Consider the following 18,458-nt stretch of genomic DNA (forward strand, 5'->3'; position numbering starts at 1 on the left):
TATATGTCGATATTATATAATATGTCTTTGTTGTAAATGTCTGTAACATGTCTGTAGATTTTATTTTACTTCTATTTTTTGTTTTGTTCTATGTTAATTTTATTATTTTTATTTGCTTTGGCAACACTGATTGTACCTATCGGTCATGCTAATAAAGCACCTTGAATTGAATTGAATTGAATTGACTCAGGTCAGCACTGTTGAGTGGAGGAAGAGAAGAAGTCAGACTCAAGAACTGACGAAGGGAGGCGCAAAGTTTGAAGTCAAAACTCCAGACTGAGACAGAACGGGGACATCGTAAAGGAGGTTAAACAAGACCCGTTTGGTAGTCAGTAGACAACCGATTCCAGGATATTATGAAAGAAATCAGGAGATTGGCATGTTTTCGATACATGCTCTGGTGCTTTTTTTCCCCATTTTATTTGTGCACACACGTTTTGTTTTCTGACTGTGTTTTCAATTTTAGTTTCACGCACGGGTATAAACTCGGGGTTTCCCACTCGACTCGTGGTTAAGGGAAAGCTTTAATGCCCGAACGGGAAACCGCACTGTGGACAGGAATGTCCCCGAGAAACCAAAGGTTGTTTCGAGACAAAAACGAAAACTCGGGACGGAGCGCTGTGAGCGCAGAAAACACAGTCGCGAAAGAAATGAGAAAGCAGTATCGCTCCACTCATCTAGCTCAAACTGGACGGCAGCCTCAGAGCAGAGACTAGGATGTCTGCTAGCTTTGTCGCCCTTGAAGCCGGCTAGGTTCCCAGCTAGCAGCCCCAGTCAGAGATCCTCTTCGTGCGAGTGGCGGGACCTGCCTGCTCCTGCACATCCAGGAACGTACACAGCTCGTTGTCTTTAACGACACGGTAGTCGCGCAAGTGTGTGAATTCTGACCCGTGTTCTGTGGGGCTCCGGAGAAGCTGACCTCGACGCACTAAAATGCAATTTTTGTTTCCACTGCGCCTTTATCTCCCTGCGCTCAAATTGCAATAATATTCCAAAAGCCACCTCAATATGCAATACGACCATCAAAAATCATCTTTCACGTTTTTTCAAACGTTTTACAGTTACATTTTTATGTATATTTTTCTTGATAATGTTGTGGTCATGTTATATTGGTTATGTGTTGTACAGTATGGAGCACCGCTTGCTGCTTAAATCGCCCCCCTCTGGATGAATAGAGTGTTTCTCATTGAAATGAACTGCGCCTTTATCTCCCTGCGCTCAAATTGCAATAATATTCCAAAAGCCACCTCAATATGCAATACGACCATCAAGAATCATCTTTCACCGGCGCTATTTCTAACGTTTCTTCTTCAGTCATTTTTAATTGGCGATCATTTTGAGAAAGCGTCTCAACGTACGCCACGTACGAATTTTAAAGCGCCGTGAGCGCAGCTCGCAGTCTTATCGATACTCTTTATCAACAATATCGATCGCGCGTCGCGCTGACCGGAGGCGCCGTGAAAGGGGGCGCGCGCGCTCCCCCCCGGCGGTGACGCACGGCCGGCGCGTGTCGGGCTGGCACGCGCTCCCTCAGCCCTTCGGCCGTCGACGCTCGCGAGACGCTCCGCTGCCGCTTCACGACGATTATAAATTTATTTGTTGTTGTTTTGTTTTTTTTAACTCAGATTTTCGGGAAATTCGAACAGAGAGATCTTGTAGAGATGACCAAGGGAACCCAGGAGGTAAACGTCCTCCGGAGCGGTGAATTTGGCGAGACACTCCTGCGGCCTGGCCGCTTGTTCGCATCCACCGTCAGCACGATACGTCGCGTTTTTAAAAGTTAATAGGTGTCATATTTTATTAAACGGATTAACAAACATGGGAATATGCAACTCTCAACGATCCTCAATGAAAACTGTCAGCACGATACGTTATCATCCTCAATGAAAACTGTCAGCACGATACGTCGCGTTTTTAAAAGTTAATAGGTGTCATATTTTATTAAACAGATTAACAAACATTGGAATATGCAACTCTCAACGATCCTCAATGAAAACTGTTATCAACACCCGGCCCCCCGTATATTTAGAAGACTGGACACAATTAGTACAATTCCACTGTATATGGGGCTATCTAATGTTGTTCCCGAAAAAAGGCTTAAATGTTTTATCCCATTGGAGGGAGCGGGAGCGTATCCCAGCAAGCAGCAGGCGGGGGCAGGGTACACCCTGGATGGGACACCTGTCCATCGCAGGACACACAGAGGCACACTCACTCAGCCCAGGGCCAAAGTTCCCCGAAGCCAATTTGAAGGCACGGCTTTATTTATTATCACAGCCAAGCGGAGAATTACGAGGCTTAGTAAGGACTCCACCGCAGGGCAGTGTGTGCAAAGTCATTTTTTTTAGTTAGGGCGGGTGGCTGCGTCAGCAGGGGTAGGCTGCAAAGGAACAAGTGACAGGTGTGTTCCCTGCTGAAAAGAGAAGAAAGGAAACACAACGTTTCGGCTGTGGAGCCTTCTTCGGGTGTGAGAAAGACAGGGCAGGCAGTAATTATATAGCATCAACTCGATCAGGATCTTCCGGCCTAACAACGTCATTCCTTTGGTGCTCCCTTCCACCCTATCACACTTCCTATCCCCAGGACCGTTAACGACAGCTTTTCCATCCTGCAGGATGATCCCTCCATTGGGGCCCTCTTTTCTGACCGCCCTATCGTCTCATATCGCCGACCACCTAATCTGCGTAACCTTCTTGTTCACAGCTCCCTTGACCTAATTTTGGATAATGTACTGTATATGCTACCAATAGCAAATCACAAAATAAACTTCTTTTTCAAGAGTTAGAGATTAATATAAAACCGGTCTTTGCTAGATTTTCTGAAGCAAAAGTAATTTTGGGAGGAGATTTTAATACTGTACCTAATGAGTCTTTAGATGGATGGAATTAATAGTAATATGGAAAATTGTGTGTGGATGACAACAACCACGCTCAATCATTCCCATCCGTCAGCGATTAGCAATCACTCCCTTCGTCCTTCCTCCACCGAATGCTATAAATACCAAATGCGATATCTCTCTCCCTCGCGTGCGACTTTTGCATCCCACCTCCACCTCTGCAGCTGCCCCTTGGTCACCCTGCGGGGGGGGGGGGTCCTGGCCTCCTCGTCCTATGGCCAGGAGGTCGGCCCTCAGCCAAGTGGGTTAAGCCAAATATTCACTCCCAATAGTTCATTACGCTTTGATTTTGGGGCGTTGTCATTCCTCGTGAATTTCAAAACGGATGCTTTTTCATGTTCTATAAAAAAGGATGCCAGACGTATAGATGAGGCAGATTACAAAAAAATGAAGTTAAGATTAATATCAATAGATTAAAAGATACTAAAGCCTCTGGGAATCATGGGTTAAGTAGTGAATATTATGTTTATTCAAGATAAATTTACATATTTTGATTTTATGTTTTTAATGAATCTATACAAAAGAAAATAATACCCCCTTCTTTAAAACAGGGAGTGATTTCTCTTATTCCCAAACCCAATAAGGACAAATGAATCTCAGAAAATTGGAGGCCTATAACACTATTAAATAATGATGCCAAATTATTAGCGTTGATATTCGCAAATAGATTGAAAAAAGGCTTAGATCAGATTATTGGAGAGGCACAATCTGGGTTTTTGAAAGGTAGACATACTGTATATGAAATAATATTAATTTAAGTCTAATTTTGGATTTGTATAGACTATAGTGATCTTATAGAAGATGACAGTTATATACTTTTTCTTGATTTTTATAAGGCTTTTGATACGATGGGACATTCTTTTATTTTTAAATGTTTGGAGTTTTTTGGCTTTGGTCAGTATTTTCAGAATGTTATTAAAACTATAATGGTTGTAATAGTTCAGTTAAGTTACATAATGGGACTTCTCCAAGATTTTATACTGGTAGAGGTATTAGACAACGATACCCTATTTTTTGTTTTTATTAGCAACCAAACTTTAGCTCTTTATATTAATAATAGTGTTATGAAAGGTATTAATATCTCAGGTAGAGAAATTAAAATTTGCCAGCTTGCAGATGATACTACTGTATTTCTTAAAGATAGGAGAGGGTTGGCTAAGGCAGTGGTTCTCAAACATTTTTGACCAAGTACCACCCCTGACCAAACCAAAGCATCCAAATACCACCTACAAGTCATCTTCTCAGAGGAATCCCAGAAAATCTCAATGACCAATATGAGCGCACGTTTGTGCACACACTCGCACATATAATAAATATTATAATAATAAACTTGATTTGATATAGGGCCTTTAAAGGTGGCTTCTCAAAGCGCTTTACAGAAAAAACAGGACCAACAACAAATAAAAATAAACAATAAAAAGCACCATTTCAGTGAGAGGGGTTTGCCTGTTTAGTCGAGCAAAGCAGATGTGAATTCATTTTTTTAGCCTTGATACAATTCACAACAGAGTCTAACAGATTTTAAATCATCAGGCCTTTCCTTGACGGCAAAGGTCTTGTGGTGGATGTTACATTGCGTCCATTCATTTCTGCAGCAACCTCTCTAATTCGTGCAACTACACCACTGTGTCGGCTTGTCATCGCTCTAGCACCGTCTGTACAAACTCCGACACATTTTATCCAGTCAATGCCATTCTCTTCGATAAATTCATTCAGAAGTTAAAATATGTGCTCTCCTGTAGTTCCTGTTGGTAGCGGTTTACAGAACAGAAAGTCCTCATGGGACGTACCCTCAAACTCATATCTAATGTAAACGACCGAATTGGCCAAATCAACAACAGACTCATCTAATTGCAGTGAAAAGCATCTGCTCATCTTAACGCACTCTATCAGCGTACTTTTGATTTCATTTCAATAATTCTATGAGTGACTGTGTCTTTCAGGGGGGGCAGCAGGTCGAGCTGTTTAGCAGCTTTTTCTCCACACATAATACGTGTCAGCTCCTTTGCCAACGGTAAATAAGGTTCTTCAAAAATAGTGTGGGGCTTACCTGCTTTAGCAATCCGCAAGCTTGCATTTTTCCCCGTTTCCGTTTCAGGAGTCCGCCTCAGAAGTTAAAAGAAGTTTTTATTTCATGCGCATGGGAGTGAAACACAGGGACGCTCTATGTATTTTTCTCAAATTAACCTAGTACAGTTCTTAAATATTTTCTGTTATCTATCACGCTTTCCTGTGCTCACAATATTATCAGCGTTCCTAGCATGCATTTCTATGCTTGCCCATGCTTACACGATTGGCATTGTTCCAAGATCACGCACATTCTCCTACCTCCCTATTTGCTGGAGATAGCTTTTTTTAAATACAATTGGTCACTTACTTCATAGAACGCATTCCTATAGAATTACATTGTAGCTCTGTGTCCACTCAAGTATTGGCCCGCGCTGTATCGTAGTACGTATTAAAATAGAAAATATGAAAGCCCGTCCCGATTTTTCAGTGCACACAACAAAGTTCCAGGGTCATATGGCGTACCAGCAGTGGTATGTGTACCACAGTTTGAGAACCACTGGGCTCAGGCAATAGAAGACACGGGTACATTTTCTTTGGTGTCAGGATTATATTTAAATATTAATAAATGTGAATTATTCTCTCTTAAGGACTAGGAGTTAAGTGTTGTTGACAATATACCTGTAAAAAAGGTGGTTACTTACTTAGGGATTATAATTTCTAAAGATCAGGAAGAAAGATGTAGGTTAGACAAAACGAAGAGATTTCAGTCTTGGTTAATCACAGATTTTTCTCTGACAGGTCGGGTTTTATTATCAAAAGCAGAAGGCCTTTCTTGCTTTGTATATGCTTCTCTCTCCTTGGATGTCCCTACAGTAAGTATATTATTAATGATTTTGGAAAACAAACCCCGTTATATAAGAAAATCTCTTCTAATTCAACCTAAGAATCACGAATGATTGAGTGTCTTAGATTTTTATACCTCTAATATTATCTTTAAAAGTAATTGGATTAGAAATCATACTATAAACAAAAATAATATATGGATTTTGATTCCCAAGTTGGTTTTCAATATGTAGGTGATCTTGAATGTAATTTTGATAATAATAGAATTCCTCTTAAATGATCTAACTTTCATAAACAAGTTTTATTATGTTGGAATTGAATATATAAGCATATTTTTCACCACATACTGTACATATTATATTTGGAATAATAAAAATATAAGGTATAAAAATAGAAGCTTATTTTTTTCCGACTTGGTATGATAGCAAAATCTGGCTAAGTGGCCCAATTGTTAAATGAAGAGGGCAGAGGGCAGATTGTTTACATGTACAGAATTGTTTGAAAAAATTCCCCTACACACTATATGGTAGAAGGTTCTAGAAACTCCAGTCGCACACAAGACTCCAAAATAGCTGATGACGCCCCCACTTCCTCCCATCATACTATGGTCTCTCCTCACTACTTCCTGTACCCAGAATGACTGTACTCCTGCACCCCTACATACACGATAACTGAATGTAAGCTGAAATTGTACTTAAAACTGTACTATTTATTAATTGTCGTGTTGTTTTTGCACTGTTCGCCGGATTACTTTTGCACTGTTTATGTCCTGTTTGTATACTTTTCTCTGTTTGCGTATTTGCAGTTTTTTGCACTGGCACCATACTGTTGTTTACACTGTTATTGTTATTGTATGTCGAAGAAAAGTCTTCACTCAGGTTAGGTGTGGTCAAGCAGAGTCCCTTTATACATGCGCATGGGGAGGATACAATCATGCAGATCTGAGAGCAGCCTCTCATACAGATCTGTTAGTAACCTCTCCACCGAGATGATAAATGCAATGAGTTTTATACAGCAAATTCACACAGGAAGCTCTTTCCAAGTTTCCATATTAGGAGTTGTTTTTTTCTCTCTACAAACATTTCTTTGTAATTGACCACATTCTTCTTAAGAAGCAGTTCTACCTTGCATACAGACAAAAGGAATTGTGTAAATAAAAGGTGTGAAATGAGCTAGACATCCTGCAGTTGTACCATTAATATCAAAATGTCAAATAATATGCTTGCAATTGTTCTTTCATATTGTTGCTGGGTAAAAAGCATTTTTTAAAGCCAACTAGTCACTATCTTATACACTTAAAAAAGGTAAATGCTAAAATTCTTCCTCATGTATTTCTGTCTATTGTCTTGTCTGCTGTTCTAATTATATACTGCACCTGAGAGACTAAGTTATTGTCCTCCTGACTGCTCATGGAACTTTAAAAATGTGGACTTCCTTACCAGTGGGGTGTTACTATTTAACTTTTACATTTCTTAGTAAGTCAAAACTGGCTTATGTATGTTATTGACTTTCATTAATATCTAAACCCAGTTTGCTTATTTTTTACCTCTCTATTTAATGACTAATCTATTCCCCTTAAAATAGATTAGAACAATAAAATAGAACTATATAAATTCCAGTCTATTCAATTGTTTAATACCCTAATCCCTCGTTTGCTGGTCAGATCAGAGGTCTTTGCATCACTGATCATTGCACGTGATATCGGACCTATTACCTTAAATGGAATAATCATGAGTTAGGGATCTAGTCGAATCAGGTCTTCAATAGTAGCCACCATGTGAGTCTGTGATGCATACGTGGCTCAATTACAATTGGCTGTGACAAAGGTAGGCTGTCCTGTACTTGTCTGAGAGATGATATAAAAGAAGAGGGGAGGATTTCTGTTTTAAAACACAGAAGACCAAAGGAGGGGCTCGTGCCACCAGCTATCCAGAGGTACAGGAGGTGTAAGACATGCACAGAGTGCTCTGAAACTTAGATTAGCATATCTCAGTGTTATTGTTCTGTGTCACCTATCAATTACTGTTGGAGATACAGCGTGGTTTGTGGCTTATACCTCATATCTGGTCAGATCTGGTCACCTCTCAAAGACCCTGGCATTTCTGATGTACCAGTGAATTCACTGGAAGACTTATTTAAAACAAATTGTATAGAATTTCTTTCTGTTACTTGCATTGTCTTGAAATCAGTAGAAATCCTCAGGGAGCTTTATCTAGTTAACCGATGCTTAACTGTGTGTATTCTTTAAGGTTACAAGTCCCAGGAGGACAGATGTTCAAGCGTCTGTTGAGAAGATAACTTTTTGAAACATTTTTAGATGACAAAAATTTGTTTTTAGTGAAAGACAGATTTGTCACAAGTCAAAATTATCATAAGTGCCAGACAAACCTTATATAGAAGTATGGGCTTGTGTAAGCATCAGACAAATTATAATGCTGTTTAATTCAGGGTATCTTAAAAGTTAATGCGTCGTGCAACATGCTGAAGAACAGTTGCCTATTGCTAGTTCTTTCTCCATTTCTCTACAGTGTGGCTCAAGACTGCAATGTTTCAGTTTGAGAGCAGACAGGGGAATGGTTTCTAAGCCACGCTCTTTAATTTAAATAAACAAAAATCCTATAGATAACTGTTTCTTCTCAGTTTCTTTGTTTGCAGTAATGGTGATCCAATGCTTGTAACGCTGGGACCCATAACACTTGTTTTTTTCTGTCGTTAAAATAGAATATTAAATTCACTTTCTGTTTTGTTTCTTTTAAGGCATTTCCCTCCCATATTGTCTACATATTTGGCACAGTAACTGTTGGTTTCAACTGCAGGAAACGTAATTGGAAATCCAAGAAAACAAAAGCTTTGAGAAAAACTCAGTGACTCTGCCCGATGTTTTATATACTGTATATTCAAGCATAGCTGCTTTAGAAGACAGAGGGTAGTACTTATTTATGATCGTAATTATTCCTCCCCCAGGTGCTTCGTACATCAGAAGAATGGATCCCCGTTCCGACTACAGGGCCCTGGTCAGAGGGGTCAGGGAGTTCCAGTTTGGGGGTGACGCTGTGCCCTGCCAGCTGCTGCTGACAGGAAGCAAAGCTCTGCCCGTCTCTGTGAATAACTCCGGGCAGGTTCTGATCGCAGCCTCGCGTTACGGCAGGGGCAGGGTCGTGGTCTTGGGTCATGAATGGTACCTGCAGGAATCTGTCTTCCAGCAGTTCCTGCAAAATGCCGTCTCCTGGCTCAGGTCAGAGCCAGGTGCCACGGTGGGCGTCTGCTGTAACGTGCCTTTCCTGCCCGAGGTCCTCAGCAGGGCAGGCTGCACTGTCCAGTCTGTCCCCTCCTACAGTAGATGCCTGGGAGTGTACTGCTGCAATGCCTACGATGACCAGCAGGCGGAGGAGCTGGTGCGGTTTGTCCGGGAGGGCGGTGGTCTCCTGATTGGCGGCCAGGCCTGGCACTGGTCCAGTCAGCACCCTGGAGCAGATGTCCTGCAAGCGTTTCCTGGAAACAAAGTGACCGGTGTTTTTGGCATCTATTTTACTTCAATATATGGAGATAAGGGCACCTTTTCTGTTCCTGATGAAATGCCTTGTAGTTCAGTCTATGTGCCGTGAGTACCTCAGTCCTATGTTTTCAGTGTTTAGCTTCCATCAGCATTCATATCGCTTATGTTTTTAAACCTAGTAGTTTACCTTAAATGACATTTTTACCTGAAATACAGAATACGAATTATCATAAAGATAAGGCTTGGATAATCCAGAGTAAGAGAGTGAAAGCTACAAGGTAATATTCCAGTGATTTTGTTTTGAAAAGAAGGGAAAAAAGTCCAGTCATTTGCATGTGTTGACCTTTCTTCTCTTGATAGCTTTATCACCAGTTTCTTAGTCTTCAACACTAACTCTCTGTCAGGCTCCAGATCACCACAATGCCCAGTGGAGTAATATTTTTCTCAAACCTGTGTCTGTAATGAATGGAAGTATTTTTTTCCCTTGTCAACAGGCGCATGAAGGACATCACAAGAGACCTGAGCTTCCTCCTGGATGGAGTAACTGATTTCCGACTGGATAACTCCAGTGTTCCCTCGGCTCTGCTGGTCCACGGCTCCCTGGCATTTCCTATTGCCCAGGATGGCTCACAAAGGGCGTTTCTAGCGGCCGCCCATTACGGTAAGGGGCGGGTAGTGGTGGCCTCCCATGAGACCCAGCTGAGCCACCCACCTCTACAGAACTTCATCCTCAACGCCGTGCGCTGGCTGGACGCTGGCAGTTCTGGGAAGATAGGTGTGCATAAGGAGCTGACCGCTTTATATGAGATTCTTGAACGGGCCAATCTCACGTGCGAGCTGTCTCCATTGAAACAGGGCTTGAGTGTGTACTGTTGCACCTCCTACCATGATAGACAGCTGGAGGAGATCCAGCAGTTTGTGGCAGAAGGTGGGGGCCTCCTCATCGGAGGACAGGCCTGGTGGTGGTCTTATAGCAGCAATGGAGTGGACCCACTAGTTGGATACCCCGGGAACAAAATTCTCAATCAAGTTGGGATCGGGATCCTGGCATCCACCATTGAACAGATCATTTACAGGGCGCCCACCGCCACTGAGGCCTCCAGTTACTACCACTTCCGAAAAGCGCTGCCTAAAGTCATGGAGCATCTCAACCAGAACAAGCCACTGGCAGCGATAGAGTCCTCTTGGATGAGTGCATTAGGGAGGGACAGTGCGTCTTTCCTGACAATGAGTGAACATCAAAACCCTCAGTACCTATCAGTCCTGCAAGAGTTAACTCAGCTCGTGTTGAAGGCTGGCATCCCTCGGGTCAGTGAACACCGCGGTGTGAAAGAGCCTGCCGAAAAAATGCTGTTGAATCTAGCCACTGAGCTGTACAAGCATCTGCCCAACCCAGAAATCATTTGTCGTGGAAACTGGCCACAGAAGATTCCAGCTGTCCAGCACATTTCTGTGAAAACTGTTCAAGGGCTGAATGAAGGTAAGAAGTCAGGAAACGGACTTTAATCATTCGTTACACTGTGTCTGTGTTATCTGTGTTAAGCTGCTGTTGCACTGCAATTTCCCTCATGGGATCAATAAAGTATCTATTTCAATGCCCATGATGTAGATGGGGCTGCCAGAGGTCCAGTTTTCAACAGACTGTTTTGTTTCTAAGGAGTTTGTGGTGTGTCCAGTCAGGGGTGCTGACCAGAGGTCAGACGTGGTCATAAGTACTTAATCCAACATGTAATAGTTACAAATTTCCATTATAGCATGTGTGTGACTACAATTTTCATTTATTGAAATAGTTGCACATTTTGTGCACAAGATATGACTGAAATTAATACTTACAAAGCAATATTTATGTATATGGAGAAGGATAAAGATTACAAAGAAAACATGATGTCCTCTATTAACCTAAGATATAGTATATAATGTCTGTAAGAGCTTTCATCTTTTCGTCTTTTCAATTTTAATATTATTATGACCTGTTTAAAGGGAATCCATATTTAGCATTGTAGGTACTCAATGAAACCTAAACTCTAATACTGTACTGTAGAATATACTTATGATTGTACATATTCTAAACTCATTGGTCATTTACTGGACATCCTCTGGTATTTTGAGGGCAGTGTGTTGTCATTTTGTTGGGACCAATTTTCCATTTAAAGGACTTTGTCCATTCTTTGAGGTGTCCATTTGAGGAGGAGTCTGTTGTTGTCTGAACTTTTGTTTGTTGCATCTGAGATTCTTTAAAACGAAGTTCATTAAAGGGAGGGCACATTCTATGTTACAGAATTCCATGTATTATCTATATAAATATTGTGTATCATAGAAATAATAATATCTGTGCCCATCACTCATTGTGATTGCATGTTCTTAACACACACCCTGACCAGGACTGTTCCCTGTAGGATACTTTTACACACCTGTCTCATCAGTCACAGTTAGCAATGTCACACTGCTGAGCCCTGATGAACTCTTAAGACACACCATAACCATCAAAGGAGATTTTTCTTCTCTGTTATTTTACACTTTCCCCCTTCTTCCCTATTCCAGGGGATGAGGCCTGGAGGAGCACTGGCTTGTATGTCTCTCCATGGAAACAGGCAACTGTCTGTGTGCCCTCCGCTGTGGTCGGGAAAGGCTGGCAGGCGAGTCTCATCTTTACATACAAATGTAGATATATTTTACCAATATATAGTGTCAGAAATCTCTCTGTCCATATAGATGGACCATGTAAATACAAATTTGGAGATGTTATAACTGTGATTAGCTTTGTACCTTAATAAAGAAAAACGAATATCCTTCAGCGAGCCACACTGGTATGGGTTTTTGATATTGTTAGGCTAGGTCTGTTCCTATTTTTCTTGGCACTGTACAGAACGTGGACAGGGATGGACGGCCCCCAGTGGCTGACAAGGTCATCCAGGCAGTGTTGTGCTGGACTGAGCTCATTGTGTTTTCCACATTTTAAGCAGGCGGTCATTATAGAACAATAATGGTGATATTAGGACCCTGCCATTCCAGACCAGGGTTGTATAGCTTTGTGCAGCAGACATGAGCGTTCTGCAGGCGTGACCCCCTCAGTCTGTCTCCTCCCAGGTGCAGGTGGGCTGTCACACAGATGATCTGAGTCATCTCAATGAGCTAAAACGGGCGCCTGTGGTAACCTGTCGCTTCAGCATCACGGCAGAGAGGGTGCCGGTGTCCAGCCTGTGGGGAGGCCTGCTCTACGTGATCGTGCCCAGAGGCAGCCAGCTGGGCCAGGTGGAAATCACTGTGGAGGATGCTGTCATGGCCCCCTTCTTCCGGCTCGGTGAGCCTCTGCATTGTCATACCTTCCCCATCTATGATAGACAGTGAGAGACTGCACTGCCGCACCTGGCTCTCTGTCTGATTTCACGCCTACTATCTGCCTGCCCATCCGCACTGTGTCTCTCTAGCAGGGTGAGGTCACGTAGGTTCAAAACGCATCTTTCTAGTCCCGAATGGAGAAGACTATAAGGGGACCAGATCCAGGCATTCCAACCCTTCGATGTCACGCCCTCTACAGCTAGAGGGCGCTCCTACTCTGTCCTGTTCCTAGTTTCCCTGTGCTTTACTGGGGCTATGTATTTCCGGGTCACCCCTTCCTCCTCGCTCAGCATTGAGGGTTCGGATGTCTTGAGACCTGCCTAGCACCAGGTCGTCTCCTCCGCGGCCTGAGGGCATAGGTTTCTACCCAGCTTCTATCTGACCTCCTGAGCCCGGGCTAGCCCCCGTTTTGCCTCTACACATAGGGTCTTTATTGCTCTCCTGGCCATTCCATGGCATGCCTTCCCGACATCCGTGACATTAGAGGCCCTGACAGGGTCAACCCAGTGAGATTCTTCAGAACCAGCAGGGAAAAACAGACCAGGGAAGAAAGCTATGACAACAGGAAACACATCTTTTCACAAAGAATTGTGGGAGTATGGAACTGGCTAAACAGCCATGACTGTGGCTTCTATCAGGAAATGTCTGGAGGAGATCTTCAGAACAATAAGCTACTGACTACCAAACACATTAGATGGGCCAAATAGTTTCTTCTCGGTTGTTATTGTTCTCATGTTTCCCAACGTACACTCATAATGGAGTAAAAAATTCTAATAATAAATAAATAATAATAATTTATTGTGGATCATAAAATGGAAATTTCAAGTCTGCCAAAAGAACTAAATAGGCCAGATGGCCTCTTCTTCTGTTTAACCTCTCTCATGTTTGTGACATCTAATCACAAGTCCCAGCCTTCATGGGGGTGTTGCGGGTGTGTCGCCCCTACAGGCGAGAGCAGTGTGTCGCAGTGGCAGTCCTCGGCGCGTCACTGTCCCGCTCCCTGGGCGGAGCTGGAGGCCGACAGCGTGATCCTCACGGTCCCCTCGGACAGCGTGCGCAGCCTGGACGACCCCACCCCCTTGCTCTCGCTCTGGAACGGGATCACCAAGGGCGTCGCCAAGCTGGCGGCCACAGCGCCGCGCTTTCCCCGACAGGAGCGCATCGTCGCGGACGTGCAGATCTCCGCGGGCAAGTGCCGGCCCTTTCCCCGCCTGATTGCTTTTCCTGCTCTGTCCACATTTTCGTAACTTTCACCGTGTGAAAGTAATTCCTCTCTCAACACTATAAAAGATAGAGTATTGTGTTATCTATAGATCCATGACAGCATATTTTTATCTGGGCCAGTCTGGGGGAACAAGGACTCTGCCTGTCCTCTGGAATCACGGTCTAAAGCCGGGACCCTGGTCGGATGATGCTGTATTGACTCTGTCTCCTCCTTCAGGCTGGATGCACTCTGGCTACCCCATCATGATTCACCTGCAGTCTGTGAAGGAGATTGCTGACCTGCAGCACATGAAGGAGGCAGGCATGTGGGGCCCCATCCATGAGATGGGTCACAACCAGCAGAGAGAACTGTGGGACATCCGGCCCCACACTACCGAGGCCACCTGCAATCTGTGGTCAGTCTACATCCACGAGGAGGTCCTGGGCATTCCCAGACACAAGGCCCATGAGGAGCTGAGACCTCACACCCGGAAGAACAGAATCAAAGACTACGTCAGGAAGGGGGCCACGCTGGAACACTGGCATGTGTGGACTGCTTTGGAAACCTACTTGCAGGTACAGTATCAGATATTCGACTGGATCCTGTATGTTAAAGGCGCCTGTTAAATAAATCCTTAAGGCCATTAAAAGACACTGCCATCTGCACAGTGCTGGTGCGGAAATCAAACAAAGTCTATTAAGGTAGTTCTAAATGATAATGAGTTTCTAACTGAATTTTCTTTAGTACTTTAACCAGTAATTATCTTACCATTGCGTAACTCAAAGCATTTTTATTTGGTTCAGAAGGACTTGTGCTTCTGTGTTTTTCACAAAACAGAAAAGCAAACTAGCACCTGCATATCTGGTATTAGTTCATCATCCAGCCCAGGGATGAATAGTCCATGGATTCATTGAGCAGGAAGCATTTAGGTTACGGCTACAACACTTTGTTTTTGGGTGTGGCTGTGCACTTTACAATCACTGTAAACGATGCTTGTCTTTAAGAGCTTTGAGAAGCCACCTTTAAAGGCGCTATATAAAATAAAGGAACAAGTAATAGGTTTATTCCATGCTGAAAAAAAGAAGAAAGAGAACACAACGTTTCTTCAGGTGTGGTCTGCCTGTGTCCAGTGTTTCTGTCCAGACTGTGGTCACTGAGCCTGTCCTCTCTGGACAGCCAGGTCTGCCTGTGTCCAGTGTCTGTGTCCAGGCTGTGGTCACTGAGCCTGTCCTCTCTTGAAGAAGGACACCTGAAGAAGGCTCCACGGCCGAAACGTTGTGTTCTCTTTCTTCTTTTTTTCAGCATGGAATAAACCTATGACTTCTTCCTTTGCAGCCTACGCATGCTGACGCAGCTCCCCACCTGAACTACATAAAATAAAGTTTATTATTATTATTTCGGGAATTCAGTTACCGTACCTACTATTGCTTTTTGTTATACTAGCACTCCTGGTCATAATGCTGAATAAATGTGATTACAATTTTAAATTTTTAGATAGAAAACGTTGAAGTTGGAGTTGGAATTGTTTCCTTCCAGAAACATTAACTGTTGGGAGATAGAGTAGGGAGCTGTGTGAGCAGGTGTAGGCTGCAAAGGAACAGGTAAGGGTTTATTCAAGGCTGAAGAGAAAAGAATAGAGACACAACGTTTCAGCTGTGGAGCCTTCTTCAGGTCTGAAGAAGGATACGATACATGCAATGATACATCCAACACACCTAAAGACGTCTCCAGTGCCTAAATGTTTTGTGTATCTTCTTTTCCTTTCAGCACGGAATAAACCTTTAACTGTTTGTAGTGCATATAGTGCATAAAGTGTCGCTGTGTAGAAACCACCATCTTGGCTCAGATCCCTGGTCACTGGTGAGGCCTTGAGCCAAGATGGCACAGAGCCCCCTCTCGCAGCATCACACTCGATTGCAACTGAAAAGCGAGACAAGGTCTTTCCAGGATGGTACAGGTACCCACATAATAGACCCTTGCAACACTTGGGGTGCCCCATCCCTCACAGTCGGAATGAGCGCCCTGCTCCTGTGTCTCTCTTCCCAGCTTCAGGAGGGCTTCGGCTGGAAGCCCTACATGCAGCTGTTCTCCGACTACCAGGAAATGTCCGGCACCGGACTGGACAACAAGGGGAAGATGAACCTGTGGGCGGAGAGGTTTTCCCTGCAGGTGAAGAGGAACCTGGCGCCCTTCTTCCGGGCCTGGGGCTGGCCCATCGAGGAGCCGCTGGCTGCCAAGCTGGCTGCTCTGCCCGCGTGGGAGGAGAACCCCATGAGCAGCTACGCTTGAACTCCAGAAAGGGCTCAGAGGCCCTGCTGTGGTCTAACACAGCTACGCGCGGGGACTGCCCTGCTACTCAGGTGACACGAGCTCAGGATAATTAAACCCGCAGAATCCGGCAGGCTCCTCTTTCTTATAATCCATCACATTCTGTATCACTTTGTGAACTATTCCACTCATGAAACAGAAGGCGCATCGTCATTAGAAATCAAGGTGTATTTGTTCAGGATGAATAAAACCTGAAAACCTGGGCTTTGTGTGAATTCCCTTTCCCTGTCATTGGACGTCTCTCGACAAGTCAAGTGACTCCCCTCCAAGGCTCTGTGTGAAGATGAACAAGACTCTGCCGGAGGGTTTCCGGTAGACATTGACTTTGCTCTCCGGTGCAGTCGCTCTCGACTGCTGTCCACACCTGACCAGGCTGTGTATTGTAATGTCGCTGCTAATATGCATTTATACCTGCTTTCCTTGCACAGAGGCAAGGAAGCACATGGGGAGGGAGAGAATTCACGTGGAGCTGGTTTCAGGAGAGCTGGCATTTAAACGCGATTGGGATCTGGTGCCTGTAGTGCAATGACATGGCGGTGGGATGGGTTAGGAGGAGATCAAGTTAACACACATAGAGATTCCCCTTTCCGTTCCCTGACCCTTCTTATGCTCACTCATTTCCTAGGTGTTATCAGCAAATGGCTCTTTCTCCCTCTGAATTAAACGTGTTGTTGCCTGAAATCCCTGTCTTTAGCAATGGGTAATTCCATATTGGATGGGTATATCATTGGAAAAAAACAAACAAGCTGGCAATTCCCAAATTGATTAAATTAGTACTATTAGCACAGCAGTGTGGTTGGTGGGCTTTCTATGATACCTCCACTCCCCTAGGTGGCAGGCTTTGAATTTGTGTAACTCTAGCATGTGCTCTGTTGTCTTGCAGTTCAAGGGCAACACTTCCTCCTGCCCACAGAGTTACCCGCTTGGCTTATGTGCCACAACCTCATCTATGGGGACCTGATATTGTATTGCAAATAAGGTTAAAGAGAGAGTTTAAAATTGTTCATAAGTTTTATCCAGTTAAAACAGCACTTTCTAAATTTAAGCATGAGCAGGACGATTTGTGTCTTTTTTGTGTGACGTTGTTTTGGACGGGCTTGCAGAGTTTTTTTTGTAGGCATTTAAAGGTGTTTTTTAGATTTAAGGATTTTGATATTTTGTGGTATTCAGAACATTTGGGGGAAAAAGCAATTATCTGTAGCAAATTAGTCATTCTGGGTAAAGTTGTTGGTGGTGGAGGGGAGTCCCCATTACCTGTAAAGCACTTTGAGTGGAGTGTCCAGAAAAGCGCTATATAAGTGTAAGCAATTATTATTATTACTAAAGTTAAGATTCATAAATTAAAATGGTCCAATAATACTTCATTTTTTTTGTATTTTTAAGATGGAGTTGAAACATTTATTTTAATTATATAAAAAAAATGAAAAGTGCAAAGCAAGTTGATATATGTAAAGAATAATCTGGTTATATGGTGGAGGGGATCCCAATTACCTGGAAAGCGCTTTGAGTGGAGTGTCCAGAGAAGCGCTATATAAGTGTAAGCAATTATTATTAATTATTATTATATAATTTACTTCATTATCTTTAGCAGTTCATGATTTTTTTCGGATTGTGTATTTTTTCTCTTGTCCTGGTTTCTGCTCCTCCAGCTGCAATTGTATTTGTAAATTCTTTATACATTTAATAAAACAATTTCACACCCACACCCACACCCACACCCCCCCGCTTCCTTCGGCTGAGGTCGTTTTTGCTGCTTCTGCTCTTGGTCAAATATTCATCTACCCAGTGACTGCTCAGTTAATGATTATGTTTGGTTTTATTTGTTATACCAGTATATACTAGTGTTTATTTAGTGTTAGTTTGGAATGGTGTAGTTAAGTGTTAAGGACTGTTATAGTTCTGGTTCTTTGAAAAACTCAATAGTTTAGACAGTCTTAGAGTTAGTTATTTGCTTTTGTGTATGTCTTTTTCATGAATGCCAGAGGTACTCGAAATGTTGTTAAAAGAAAAACGTTTTTTTTTTGTATAAAACTGTGTGCGGAGTTTTATTTTTTTACAGGGAACGCATGCATGTTGAAACTTAAGTTTATAAATGATTGAGAAATATTAAAGCGAGGAAAATATGATAAGTTTAAAATATACAATTTGATCACATAATTAATTACCTCTGATAGTTAAATGTTTTTTTTCTGCTACGTTTTTTTTCTCTTGTACATGACTCTGATCCTCTTGTTGTATTTGTATTTATAAATTTCTCTATGTTTAATATTTTTTTTTAAATAAAAATAAATAAATTAAAAAAATATTCATCTTGTGCGTCTCGGCCGTCTGGGGTTCCGGGT

At 42.9% G+C, this 18,458-nt stretch overlaps 1 protein-coding gene across 5 annotated transcripts; it reads left to right on the forward strand.

Moving 5' to 3' along the window:
* The first annotated feature begins 1,539 nt into the window (after nucleotides 1-1,539).
* On the forward strand, nucleotides 1,540-17,822 carry LOC148662177 (TRPM8 channel-associated factor homolog). Of its 5 annotated transcripts, none has more exons than XM_088637039.1 (9): nucleotides 1,540-1,682; nucleotides 5,705-5,778; nucleotides 8,714-9,350; nucleotides 9,740-10,725; nucleotides 11,787-11,881; nucleotides 12,333-12,546; nucleotides 13,533-13,772; nucleotides 14,026-14,363; nucleotides 15,835-17,822. In XM_088637039.1, exons 3-9 carry the CDS (start codon nucleotides 8,734-8,736, stop codon nucleotides 16,075-16,077), a joined length of 2,733 nt encoding a protein of 910 aa, XP_088493165.1. In that variant the 5' UTR covers nucleotides 1,540-1,682; nucleotides 5,705-5,778; nucleotides 8,714-8,733; the 3' UTR covers nucleotides 16,078-17,822. The 5 variants fall into 5 exon arrangements, with proteins under 5 accessions (XP_088493165.1, XP_088493164.1, XP_088493168.1 ...); XM_088637038.1 differs by lacking the exons at nucleotides 1,540-1,682; nucleotides 5,705-5,778 and adding exons at nucleotides 6,326-6,426; nucleotides 6,612-7,684; XM_088637042.1 differs by lacking the exons at nucleotides 1,540-1,682; nucleotides 5,705-5,778 and adding exons at nucleotides 6,326-6,426; nucleotides 6,612-6,716.
* Nucleotides 17,823-18,458: the final 636 nt, after the last annotated feature.

Source organism: Lepisosteus platostomus, chromosome 6, assembly GCF_059453375.1.
Source record: "Lepisosteus platostomus isolate fLepPlt1 chromosome 6, fLepPlt1.hap1, whole genome shotgun sequence".
Lineage (NCBI taxonomy): Eukaryota > Metazoa > Chordata > Actinopteri > Semionotiformes > Lepisosteidae > Lepisosteus > Lepisosteus platostomus.

What these genes read in the sequence shown, in the direction of transcription:
- LOC148662177 (XM_088637039.1), top strand. Translation starts at nt 8,734, where the DNA reads ATGGATCCCCGTTCCGACTACAGGGCCCTGGTCAGAGGGGTCAGGGAG. An exon ending in GGACGTGCAGATCTCCGCGG is followed by an intron (nt 13,773 to 14,025) that starts GCAAGTGCCGGC and finishes CTCCTCCTTCAG; the next exon opens with GCTGGATGCACTCTGGCTAC. An exon ending in CTTTGGAAACCTACTTGCAG is followed by an intron (nt 14,364 to 15,834) that starts GTACAGTATCAG and finishes CTCTCTTCCCAG; the next exon opens with CTTCAGGAGGGCTTCGGCTG.